At 36.9% G+C, this 12,471-nt stretch overlaps 1 protein-coding gene across 4 annotated transcripts; it reads left to right on the top strand.

Moving 5' to 3' along the window:
- The first annotated feature begins 697 nt into the window (after positions 1-697).
- On the top strand, positions 698-11,805 carry LOC103705455 (autophagy-related protein 9-like). 4 transcript variants are annotated; one of them, XM_088712541.2, is made up of 10 exons: positions 699-1,041; positions 2,195-2,814; positions 2,903-3,223; positions 3,472-3,694; positions 5,791-5,970; positions 6,066-6,272; positions 9,368-9,445; positions 9,529-9,599; positions 9,716-9,826; positions 10,388-11,805. In XM_088712541.2, the coding sequence occupies exons 2-10, from the start codon at positions 2,321-2,323 to the stop codon at positions 11,229-11,231; spliced, it is 2,529 nt and encodes an 842-aa protein (XP_088568667.2). In that variant the 5' UTR covers positions 699-1,041; positions 2,195-2,320; the 3' UTR covers positions 11,232-11,805. The 4 variants fall into 4 exon arrangements, with proteins under 4 accessions (XP_088568669.2, XP_088568667.2, XP_088568668.2 ...); XM_088712542.2 differs by lacking the exon at positions 699-1,041 and adding an exon at positions 1,096-1,271; XM_089927860.1 differs by lacking the exon at positions 699-1,041 and adding an exon at positions 1,096-1,412.
- The last annotated feature ends 666 nt before the right edge of the window (positions 11,806-12,471 follow it).

Genomic DNA, 12,471 nt, shown 5'->3' with positions numbered 1-12,471 from the left:
AAAATACTTGTTTTACTATTCTATTTTTTTATTCTTATTTTTGTATATATAGCCGTGCTATCTAAAATCATTAAAAAATTAATGGTTTGAAATTAAAATGACTAAAATATTTTTAATAGGTAGATTTGCAAAAAGAAATATTTATAAGATGATCGCAGCAGACGACAAAAAAATAATAATAAAATTTTATTTTATTTTTAATTAAAATAAATATATTTTTTATTAATGGTGTTAGAAGAACCATTATATTAAGGATATTTGTGCAAAAACAATGTTTTATGAGGTTACAAAAATAAATGTAAATTTGAAGAAAGTATTCATGTAAATTTAAATTTTTAGAAGAGTATTCATGAAAAAAAAACTTAATTATAACTTATTATAATATAACCAATAACTATTATTTATTATTTTTATTGTTTAATATAATAATATTTTTTGGGAATTCAAAATTTTCGGAACTTTATTTTAAAAGGTGTTGTATCCAGAATCATATGATTTTATAAAGTGAATAATATTGCTGCTTTCTATTTTGAGTATCGTTTCAATAGACCCTTGTTAATTTAATACTTCAAAATATAAGATGGAAAAATAATGGCCGTTATGACTGTTACGACGATCATCAGCAGTTCTAGTGGGATCCGTTATAACGGAATCACGCCGTTAAGGAAACTGTACTTCCAGGCGGAGACGGAGATTATTCCGTCCCGTTCTCTTGTTCACCTTTCCGTGTAGAAGTCGGCGATCGCAGCAGCTGGAGAGAGAAATCCGGAAGCGACGCCGCGAGACCGGCACCGATACGTCTTTCTTGGCTCCAAGAAATTCCGATTCTTGCCACGCAATCAATCTATCTCCTCTGTCGATCATTCTTCCAAAATCTCGCCCTTTAATTCCTTTCTTTTCTTTTCCTTTTTGTTGATTCTTCTTTACCAAGTTTCCATTTGAGTCGGACTTTTCTTCTTGGGATTCTTTAAAAATTCGATTTTTCCGGGGGTTTTAGGTGCTTTCAGTCGGTGGGCAGCGCTATCTTTCCATGACAAACAGGTAACTTTTTTTTCTCTTCGAGTGATTAATAGTTCTTTTTCTTGTTTTTTCTTTTCTCCATTACTCCAAACCTGTTTCTGGTTTTAGACTAACTGGGGATTCTTGAAATCTTGCATTATGAGTTTTTAAAAAAGATTTATTAGAGGAATCTGTTGCTCGGTGAAATTTAGAGTTTTAGCTAATTTTGTTCGTTGCGATTTCTACATGTGAAGATTTCAACAAGATTTGAGGTATCACACTGATTCTTGGCTGCTGAATTAATTTTTTTTTTAAGCGATGAAGGATGAAGATAGCTTTGGCCAAGATTAGAGAATAAAAGTACCGACGGATACTTCCTATTGTAATCTTAAGAGCTGAATTTTTACTTGAAGGTAGTGTAGGGTTAAATTTTTTTTGTAGGGTATATATTAGAAGCACTGTGAATATAAAATCGTAATTTTACAGTTACTCCGATCTTGTGGGAATGTGGTCGCATTGATTTGCACGATATCTTCTTTTATTTCTACTCTCTCCTTTTCGTCTCTTTTCCTTCTTCTCTGTGCCCCAGCCACCTTCGTTCTGTTCTCACTTCTCAGTTTACAAGACATTCTCACTCCTTGTGGACCATTAGACTTTAAAAACAAGGGAGAAAACTGCTTGCTTTATCTATAGGTCTGCATGATAGAGTAGGAGTTGGATATTGAACCCAAATCAATGGTGTCAAGTTGGTTGCTATGGATAAGATGATACGTTTCAGCTTTTGTTATAGGGACTCAAACTCATGAATTTAAAAGAAGAGATACTCAATGGAGCATTTCATTTATTTTATCCACCAGTATTTTCGTGGAGGAAAAGCATGATTGATTTGGTGTATCTTGTTGTTGGTGTTGTTTGTTTTTCTCCTATCCCTCATTAGTTCAAACACCAAAATATATGTTTTTAAATATGATAATCAAGAACAAACTTGTCGAGTGTCATTGTTCCATGTGTTTTCTTCATTGACTTGAATTTTCATTCTAGAAGAACAATGTGGAATTTCCCTGTGCGTCTTCCATATGCGATATTCTGATTTAACACTTTTAGAATTTAATCTTTTCGAGGGGCACCATCCTCGTTCTAGCAATGACTATAATCATTGCTGTTTTTAACGCCTGCTCATTTCTTTGTCATTCAGATAATCACTTCGGGGCATGGATGGTTACTTTTACCTGTTCTGAGGATGTTCAGTGCTTGAAAGGGTGGAAATATTTCCAGCAGATTTAAATGGCAACTGCGAAGTGAATCACCTCTAACTGCTCAGATGGTTGATGATGTGCCTCCTGAGATAGAGTTGTCTGCATACCAAAGGTTGCCAAGTTCTGGTAGTGAGAGCCCATCAGGGCTTCTTAATGATGAAGGACCGAAAGCGGAACCAATTGCTGATTTAGACCTGTTTTTTGACAGACTGTATAACTATTATTGTGAGAAGGGGCTTTCATGCATTATAGTCAAGTGGATATTTGAAATTCTGTCTGTGATCTTTGTGGAATGTTTTATTTGGTTTTTCTTATTGGTTGTTGATTGGCATGCCCTGTGGAATGTGAAGTGTGGGATCGATGCATTTGAATCAGGTAGCAAGCCTTGCGATCTGGCAAAGAAGGCAATTAAACCTCATCCATTGGTACCTTTCACAATTACAAAAGCGATAATTGTTGGGTCCATGGTTATAATGACAATCTACGGACTGTTCAACATTCTAAAGTTCATTGTGCAGTTCAAAAACGCTCTGAAAATTCATCACTTCTATTATAATAGGTAAATTTACAGTTCTGTTCAATTTGCAGTTTAATTTCTTAAACTAAAATGGACCAAGGTTCAATTTATATTCCTGTGTATCTTTCAGTCTTAATGTTACAGATCGCGAAATTCAAACAACACCATGGCCTGTCATTTTAGAAAAAGTTGTTCAACTACAGCACTCACAACGACTCTGTGTGGTCAAAGATCTTTCTGCGCATGATGTGGTGATGCGAATAATGCGCAAGGAGAACTACTTGATTGGGATGCTAAATAAAGGTGTTCTTGCCTTTCCAATGCCTGGGTGGATCCCTGGTGCTGGTCCAGCTGTCAAATCCAGGAAGAATGGAAGGAAAAATCATTTGATACTGACAAAGACTCTTGAATGGACGCTAAATTGTTGCATATTTCAGAGCATGTTTGACAAGTAGGCATTGGTTTCATTCTGTACTCTATATACTTTGTGGATTTTGTTTTAACTGATCACCACACACATCTGCTTGAACTTTTATCACTTTAAACTTTGGATTACATCCAGGAAGTTGCACATGCTTCCTGTATAAAAAAATCTTGAAATTTCTTTTAATGAGATTTTAAAATCTTTTTACATGATACTAGAAGTTGGAGTCTGAAATCATTTAGTGGTACATGCTCACTCTGGATTTTTTTCTGCAGTAAATTCTGTGTTCAGAGGGATTTTGTCACAAACCCCTCATTATTAAAAAAGAGGCTAATAATTATCGGGACTGGGATGCTTCTCATTTCGCCATGCCTGGTTATCTTTATGTTGGCGTATTTATTTCTGAGGCACGCTGAACAATTTTATCATCATCCAAGTATAGTGTATTCTCGAAGGTGGTCTAACTTATCAAAGTGGATCTTCAGAGAATTTAATGAGGTAATTTCTCTAAATGGCTTCAATTGATAACATCTGAAAACAAACATTTAAACCTCAGATCTGGTTTTCACTAAAATTCTCTTATCAACTTATGTCATTGCCTATGTGTTTTTTTTAATATATATATATTCGTTATTGGAATTTTGAAATTTGAACATTAGGTTTCCTTTGCCAATGCATAAACTTTTTTTCTTCTTTCTGAATAATTAGTTGTTTTGTTATCATTTATTATAACATGTAACAGTTAGAAACTAATTTGCTTGTCTATCAGTTAAGGCATCAACTCTGATAGGTTGGTTTATAAGGTTTGATTTCTTATTTGCATTGCTTAAGATCATCGACTCGTCACAACCATTGCCTTCCTACTGCCCTAACCCCTCCAACCCCTCACCTTGAGGAAAGGGGGCAAAACTGCATGTATACATGCAAATCGTCATGCCATTTATGTTTAGCTTAATTTCTACCAGTATGCCTTTTCCTGTCTTGTTCTTGAGTTAACTATAATGCTTAACCAGCATGCCTTTTTACTGTATGTTAACAATGATGCTTAACCGGCATTCTTTTTTCCATTATGCTCTTGAGTCAATAAATAATGCTGTTATTGCTACAAAAAAGATTTGACATGAATAAAAGGATATTTCTTTTCCTGGAGTATTATGTAAACTTTCACTATACAAATTGAGATGGTTTAATTGTTTGAGCATGCGAAGTGAAAAGCAGAGGATGTCTTTGTAAGGGGGGTGACATAAGCACAAGTAGAAGAGTGAGGAGTATGACCAGGCCTAAGATTACTTATGTGGAGGTAGTGCTGAGGATTTTTAAGTGACTTGATTTTATTATGAGGTCAACTTTAGATAGACAAGAATGCTGGAGAAAGATTTTAAGATTACAGCCCAACAACTGAGGCCGAGAAGTAGCGTCGATACAAGAATGTTTGTAATCTGGAATACACAAATTGAAACTGCATGAGTATACTACTATACATAATATGAATTGGGGCTAAGTGGAGTATGCTTGTCCACAGCAGCTTTACCACAACCTTTCTTTATGATATTTTGTTTCAATTTTTGGCAAGCTTCCTCTATCCTGTCAACCAGCATAAGTGAAGAATTCTAGAACAAACTGTTCAAGACCTGCTGTAAGGTGACCTGCCAGTTGGAAATTTTTGTTGAGTCCTTGCATGAGGCTAAAATTGTCCAAGCCAACCCTATATTGATGGGATTTGGGTTTGGTATTGTTGCACCATTTTTTCTTTTTACTCAAAACTAGAAGTATCTTATGCAACTAATGTTGTCAAAATTAATATCTAGATTATAAACCATCAGTGTGACTGATTATTCCTGACTGTTGTTCTCAATTATTTCTTCTTCTAAGTAGAATTTTCTTTATCAAATGGAGCTATTGGCTGAGTTTAAATTTTATAACTATCAGACCGTGGTTACAGAAGCGTGTGTTATATAAGGCTTGTCCTTTGGCAAACATAATTGACATTAGATTTTATGGAGGAACCATTATGGCAAGTGTATCTTTGTTCCATATAAAGATTATTTATTAGAGAGTACATGTTCATAGATTTAATCTCTATTAACTCATTAGTATCTTCTATTTGAGTGTATTTTAAGCCAATGATTTTCTCAGGCTTTGAAGTAGAAAACCCTCATCTTTTGACAACTTATGTGAAATGTTCTGCTGAATGGTTTTGAATCTGTACCCATTTTTTTTAAAAAAACATTGCATCTTCCTATTTCTTGCCATTGCTTACTCAAATTTTGTTCTGATGCACTCTAAAAATAAATTATTCAGTTTCTTTAGATGGATGAGAACTCTAATATTATTAGTTCTTCATGGAACTGCTAGTTTGATTCAAATCTACAAAGCTTCTCATGTTATTTTATAATCCTGGTTCCTGAAAGATGAAACAAAACTCATAGAAATGCATGGAGTATGCATAATAAATTAAGTGGTGCATCATGCGTGATCAGTTATGCGGAGCATCGAGTTCATGTCTGTTATGGAAACCCATTTTGGATGCAGTTTATACACAACCAGGTAAACTTATAATTATAAACTCTTCTTTTCTTTTACTTATGTTTCAGGTTGACCACTTATTCAAACATCGAATCAGCAATAGCATGGAACATGCTTCAAATTATCTCAAGCAGTTTCCATCACCTCGCATCAATATAATTGCCAAATTCATATCTTTTGCGTCTGGTGGCTTTGTTTCTATTTTGATCATCATTGGATTTATAGATGAATCTCTGCTAGAGGGTCATGTAAGTCCATTACTGAAGTCACCTTGCCTTTGCATTACTCTCCTTAATGTAAAAATGTGTGATTTCAACTTTTTGCACTTTAATTGGTTCTGCAGATTCTTGGTCGCAACTTGTTGTGGTATGCTGCTGTTTTTGGTGCTGTGACTGCTATAAGTCGAGCAGCCATGGTTGATGAGCTTCAAGTTCTTGATCCGGAAGGAGCAATGTCTCTTGTTGTCCAGCATACCCATTATATGGCAAAGAGATGGCGTGGTAAAGAACACAGTGCTTTGGTTCGAGCAGAATTTGAAACCCTATTTCAGGTTAATTGATTAAACTACAGATGGTCAAGATATGCTTTAAGCTGTGGTTTCAATTGGTTGTGAAATATCTATTGATCTTTGCATCATCGTATATGAGACTTTTCTGTTGTACCATTATTTTCTTCTCAATAAGCTCTTACCATCACCACTATATTGACTCCATGTATATATTCATGAAAAACGGCTTCCATGAATAGACTTTTTGACAGCTAACTGCATTTTGCTTTATTGCACATAGGCATTTGCTTCATAGCCGTATGATGTGGGCTAGCAGAAAAATAGGTAATTGAACTTGGTCTTGATATTTAAATAAATAAAAGCTGAGAGGCTTATTTTGCTGAGAGTTTTATTTATTTCATAAGTATACCATCTGATTCTTCTAGAAATGATTCCTTACACATGCAATTGATGTATGAAGAATGTCAATAAAAGATTGCTGATTGTCAATAAAAAATTGTGTTCTACAATTGAAAATCTATGACCTTACATGATTGAAACACAAAATGGTTCATATTTTACCTTTAGTCTTGCTTAACATCGTTCACAATAAATGAAATTCACATCAGGAATAGGGCACTCCAAATCCGATTAACTAGCAATAGCTTGAAACTAGTTTTCCATGAGGTAAGGGGACACATTGGAAAGGCATATATCTACAATATATTTCCTTTTTTTATTAACCATTAAGCTAATCAAGGTAAGGGGTGCTGGCTTGAAACACCATTGTGGTTGATACCAAGCCTGGATGAGGAAGGTGGAGGGTTAATGTCAGGTTGATGGCCGGTTATAAAAGAGGTCAATAACCATGAAATGTATCCATATTTGATTTGATTAGCCGTTAAGCTCCTTTCCATTCAGTGACCCTACCTAGCCATGTTAATGGGTTACACTTATTAAGCATTTGAAGATTGAACTTTCTAATTGGAAGTGACAGCCTATTGTTTTTTTTTGTTTTTTTTTTGTGGGTAAACCAGCCTATTGTGTTTAAACTTTGAAGTGAGGGCTGAATACATAGAAGTTATGACTTCAAGTTTGCAACCTAGAAAGATTTTGGTATTAAAATGGGATAACAACTTATAGAAGCAACTCAGTCAATTCAATTAATGTTGTCACAACATTGGAGATTTGCTTGAGTCTTGCACAAGGATTGTTATGCCGGTATGCCTAGACTGGTTGCCTGACGCACGGTTCAATATGCCACATGCCATTTTTGTGCCGGGCCTGTACTGACATAGCGGAGAGGACGAGGGAGAGAAAAAGAGAGAGAGAGAGAGAGAGGGGAGGTAGGGAGAGGGAGAGGGAGAGGGAGAAAGGGGAGGTAGGGAGAGGGAGAGGGAGAGGGAGAAAGGGAGGGAGAGGGGGAGGGAGGGAGAAAGGGAGGGAGAGAGGGAGGGAGGGAGAGCGCGTCTTGACACAGTAGAGAGGGGGGGGTGGGAGAACGAGAGAGAGGAAAAGAGAGAGAGAGTGGGGGAGGGAGGGCCGACGTCAGGTGGAGGCTGACAAAGGGCGGGGGAGCCGCACGGAGTGGTGGAGGAAGGTCCCTTCCCCCTCTCTGGCTTTTTCTCTCTTTCAGTTTTTCATTTTTCTTGCCAAAATTGTCCCAATCCACTGCCGTTACGGCTCGGCATGCCCTGAATCGGGCGGTTTGGGACAATTCGGCCATCCTTGCTCTTGCAGCTTCAACAAGTGAGAGCACCTACATCCTGAATTTCATGCACTCAAATTGAATTTGTTGGAGAAGGTGGGTCATGGTCATCAAAGAAACAACATAATGTTATTTGTAGCAGAAATAGATGTAATGCATGCTTAGGAAGTCCTAAGCTGTCAAGTTGCCAGCTTAAAGTAGAGGTATCATATAAGCATTGAGCAGCTTGTTTTGGTGGTTCTGTCAAGGAGGACACCAACTTAAAAATGTTTGAGAGCCCCAAATAATTGAGTAAATTTGAAGTTGAAGTATAAGAGAGAGAAATTTTCTTCAAAGAGAAGAAAGAGAATGCTAATTGCTGTACTTCTGTTAAGGGTGCAAGGAACCTATATATATATTTTGGGTCTAGCTTGACCTGGATATTTTAGGGCCACTGACTGTCGCCATATTCAACTCACTCCTTATTCTGTTGGCGGGATGGATACTCAAACTGGATCCAAGTCATGTAGGTTAGACTTCCATTTTGAAAATAATTTATATTGGATCAAATCAAGTTGCGTCCAAATCTGCTGTATCCATACCCAGTTTGTATCAGGATGCTGTTTGGAACTCACGTCTCATCCAGATCTACCAGTCGACATGCAACGTTAGGTGCTGCTGCTTTTCATTTATTCTTTTACTTGGAGGTGCTGTAGGCTGTGATGAAGAAAGAAAGAAACCAAGATATTTAAGAGATGGTTGAAAGCAGTATTAAGTAGTTTAAAATACCAGCTGTTATTCTCAAAACACCCACTGATTTGTTTTGTAAGCTAAATACATGATCAGGCAATGTGAACTCTTTGTAATCTTATCTTTATTATATTGGAAGCTACCTCCAATATGAGAAGAGGAAAAAATATGAGTGTTGTGGTGTCTTTATCAAGCAATGTGAACTTTTTGTAACCTTATCTTTATGATATTGGAGGCTACCTCCAATATAAGAAGAGAAAAAAAATATGTGTTGTGACATGTATAGACAGATGTGTGGTCACTTATGAATGATAAATTTTAAATTCACTCCCTAAGAAATTAAAAATTAAGGTGAGGGAGACTTTGATATATGCGGCATATTTTGTAGAGAACTCTGTGATTCAGAGTGATTTCTCGGCTTTTGCTTCCTCAAAAACAATATCCTGGTCATAAAATTTATGGTACATTTAAATAATTTTTCTTACAATGATTATTACATTGTCAGTTAAAGATGGTGCAAGCTCTGCTTTTTAAGCTAAACAGGAATTCTTCGTTCCTTGATATCTGTAACAGCGGCAAATAGCAAACTAGATATAGCATACATTTGTGTATATGTGTTCATGTCCATGCGTGCGTGTATATGTACATATGTATCCAATGTTAAAGTTGGCTTTCAAAACTACAACAAACTCTTTAATCTTTATACTTCTTAACTTTGCAGTACACTGGCATGATGCTGCTGGAGGAGATGGTCTCAATCTTTCTCACCCCAATTCTGCTCATATTTGTCATACCGAAGGCAACGTCCAGACCTGCTGTTAAAATACTAAATATATGCTGCATGCATCTTATAATTTAACAATTTTTTCAAACATTGTGCAGTGCGTTGATGACATTTTGCATTTCATATCAGACTTCACCATGTATATTGATGGGGTTGGTCATGTTTGCAGGTATTGTGCTTGTATTCTTCTCGATTGTATCTTAGAAACATTCTTGAATCATTTCCTTTTTCTTGAGATATCATGTTGATGCATGCTAATTTAATCTCTTACTTTTTGTATAATAGTTTGAGCGTGTTTGACTTTGAAAGACATGGCAATAGGAAGTATGGTTCACCATGTGATGCAGCGAAGGACAGGAGGAGTATTCAAGGGAAAATGGAGAAATCTTTCTTAAGGTACTGCTTCTCTGTAATTAGTTGGTATGACTGACCACATTTCTTTAGGCTTTCATTGTTGATCATTTGATCTTAAACATGCTGTTAGTTTTTGATACAAGTGTATCATCTGATTATTTTGCAACTCGGGGTTTATGAAGAGCCATGCTTATTCTTTTTACCGATGCCCTATCAGTCCTATTGCTCTATGTATAATTCATTGATTAAGCTTTCACCACTTCCTCTGAATTGGCTTCTTCCACCTCAACTTATATTGTAAGATTGTGGGCCATTTATTTATTTATCTACTTTTTTTAATTTTATTTTGGGTCTTCATACGACTTTGTTTTCCCCCAAAATAACATTTTATCCCAGTTCATCATTTAGTTGGCTAGTCATCTGCGGTTAATTGATGCTCGAGTTATTACTGCCCACATGGAGCTATATATCATTTTCTTAATGGCTCTCCTGACGATGAATTGCTATTGCTTGACATGTAACTATGGAAGTCATGTTTGTTATTTTATTTTGTATTTTATTGAGTTGGTCTCTTGACTTGATTCTGTTTCGAATTTTGTACAGCTTCCAAAGTGCATATCCAACCTGGGAACCAAGTGCCCATGGCCAAAAGTTTCTATTCACTCTTCGCAATTGTAGGCAGAGTCAGGAGCCTCAGGAAACTGATCAGAATTATTTACTAACCCGAACGTGGCAATTTGCCCCATGTTTGAGAGGCCAAGGTGGTGCCATTCACAGATTCACCTTGCAGAAAGGACTCTGTCATAACGAGGATGTACCTAAAACTGGTCATCATCTGCATCCCTTTTTGTTATCAAATCCTGATCAAAGGCCTTATCTGCTGGATTGTTATTATGTTTCTAACCCTGTAGACGTGGGGGAAGATTTGAAAGACTCTCCTCCGTCACCAAATGAAATGGCCTTTGAGCCAGACCAAGGTTCGTCATCAGCACACAATGAGCTACGAATGGAAATCAATGATGAAGATGAGAACTGGGGTCCTCTCTCAGAGAGACAGCAGAGTTACCTTGATGCCTCCGTATCCAGTCTTTTATTCAGGAACAATGTCTATCAGCACCGAGATCCAGAGCATCGCACTGTGAGCCATTGGTGGGCCCGTGCAATCCCTGAGTCATCTGGGCTTCAGACCAGTTTTCTTGAACCTCCCTGCTTTGGTCACCGCAATTATAGTCAACACAGTGATGATATCTATGATGGAACTGCAGTGCAACAAGGCGGCACTGATGGTGGCACAAACTGGAATAACTTTCACAATCTATCCAAGACAACTTACATGAATGAATCAGACAGTGTGGAAGTACTCAACCTCCCATTTGTTGATGATCATGCTGAGCCACCAAAAAACCTTTCCATTAGAATAATACCGAGAAGTAATGGTCCAGTATAGTGAAAAATCCATCATTAGCTAGCAGTTTGCTAACCTCTTTAAGGACCACGTTTGATGTCATAAAACATGATGACAAAGGTGCGATTGATTTGGGGGGAAAGAAAGGGCAATATTCTTTTGTACATTTTATAGATTTATCCAGTGCCAGCCCTACATTCCTCTGGATATTCTATCTACTAATGTAAGGGATGTCTTCCATTTTTTCTCTGAGACAATTCCATCATAGTGATATTCTTGAAAGCATTTGCAAGTTACCAGGAAGAAAAAAGCTTTTCTGAGGTTGATAGCATAATTGGTCGGTTTATTGGCCTTGTTTAAACATGTAGAAAGGCACATACAGGTACATATACTCCTTGAGGCCAAAATTAGAGTAGTTGTCTGAAATCTCTGCACCAATATGGATGTACATCAGGTTTGGCTAATTGTCTTCCAGGTGAGTGTAGTTCTTCCTTTGAGTGTCTTTATAGATATTACAGTGTCTCGAATCAGATATATGTTGTGGATCTTTTTATCAGAATATTGGCACTGATTCTTAATATCTACAGATGATGAAATGACATTGGCAGCACTTGAATTTCTGGTTCTAACACTGTCAGAGACTCAGAAATAATTTATAGTGTTAGGTTTTGATATTTTAATACAAGCTGGATCTAGTGTGGACCATGTTGCAACATAATAGGTTTAGCTTCTTGTGGTGTTTCTTTTGAGAAGAAGATGGGGAATGGCATATTGAAACTCATTTAGAACATGAACTGCGATGAAAGCGTGACTCGAACCTAGGTCTCCTGTACCCAATCTCTAGTGATTGAACCAGTGGCAGTTAGCAGCATAGAAGTTCTTCCTTGATGAGGCACAAGCCTGCCACTGCGTCGTTCGCTTGGCCCTGTTGTGAGTCTCATAAATCTTGTCATGCCAAGAGATTTTTTGTGTGGCTGCCCAAGTCACTTGTAGCATCTCTCAGAAAAATTCATATTACAGAAGTTTACAACTAGCCAGTCAGTTCTATTTGCTATATTTAAAATAGAAAGTCTTCTGTGGCCTCTTCCTGTTAGGTTCCTCATTTATTGTTTGATACTCTTTGGTCAGTGTTGTTTCATTGAATGCTAAAGCAGCAGACCGAGTTAGATTAAGACAGATTACATGGAAGTCCTCTTTTATGTTGCCTAATCTAGAAAAATCATAAGAATGCTCTTGGCAAAACATCTAATTGATGGTCATGTTGGAACTTTGTGAGAACTTC

The sequence above is a fragment of the Phoenix dactylifera genome, chromosome 16, assembly GCF_051530095.1.
Source record: "Phoenix dactylifera cultivar Ajwa chromosome 16, Ajwa_hap1_PhDact_Kaust_v1.1, whole genome shotgun sequence".
NCBI lineage: Eukaryota > Viridiplantae > Streptophyta > Magnoliopsida > Arecales > Arecaceae > Phoenix > Phoenix dactylifera.
This window is presented reverse-complemented; position numbering and strand designations above follow the sequence as displayed.

What these genes read in the sequence shown, in the direction of transcription:
- LOC103705455 (XM_088712541.2), top strand. Translation starts at nt 2,321, where the DNA reads ATGGTTGATGATGTGCCTCCTGAGATAGAGTTGTCTGCATACCAAAGG. An exon ending in TTTCAGAGCATGTTTGACAA is followed by an intron (nt 3,224 to 3,471) that starts GTAGGCATTGGT and finishes TTTTTTCTGCAG; the next exon opens with TAAATTCTGTGTTCAGAGGG. An exon ending in ATGGAGAAATCTTTCTTAAG is followed by an intron (nt 9,827 to 10,387) that starts GTACTGCTTCTC and finishes AATTTTGTACAG; the next exon opens with CTTCCAAAGTGCATATCCAA.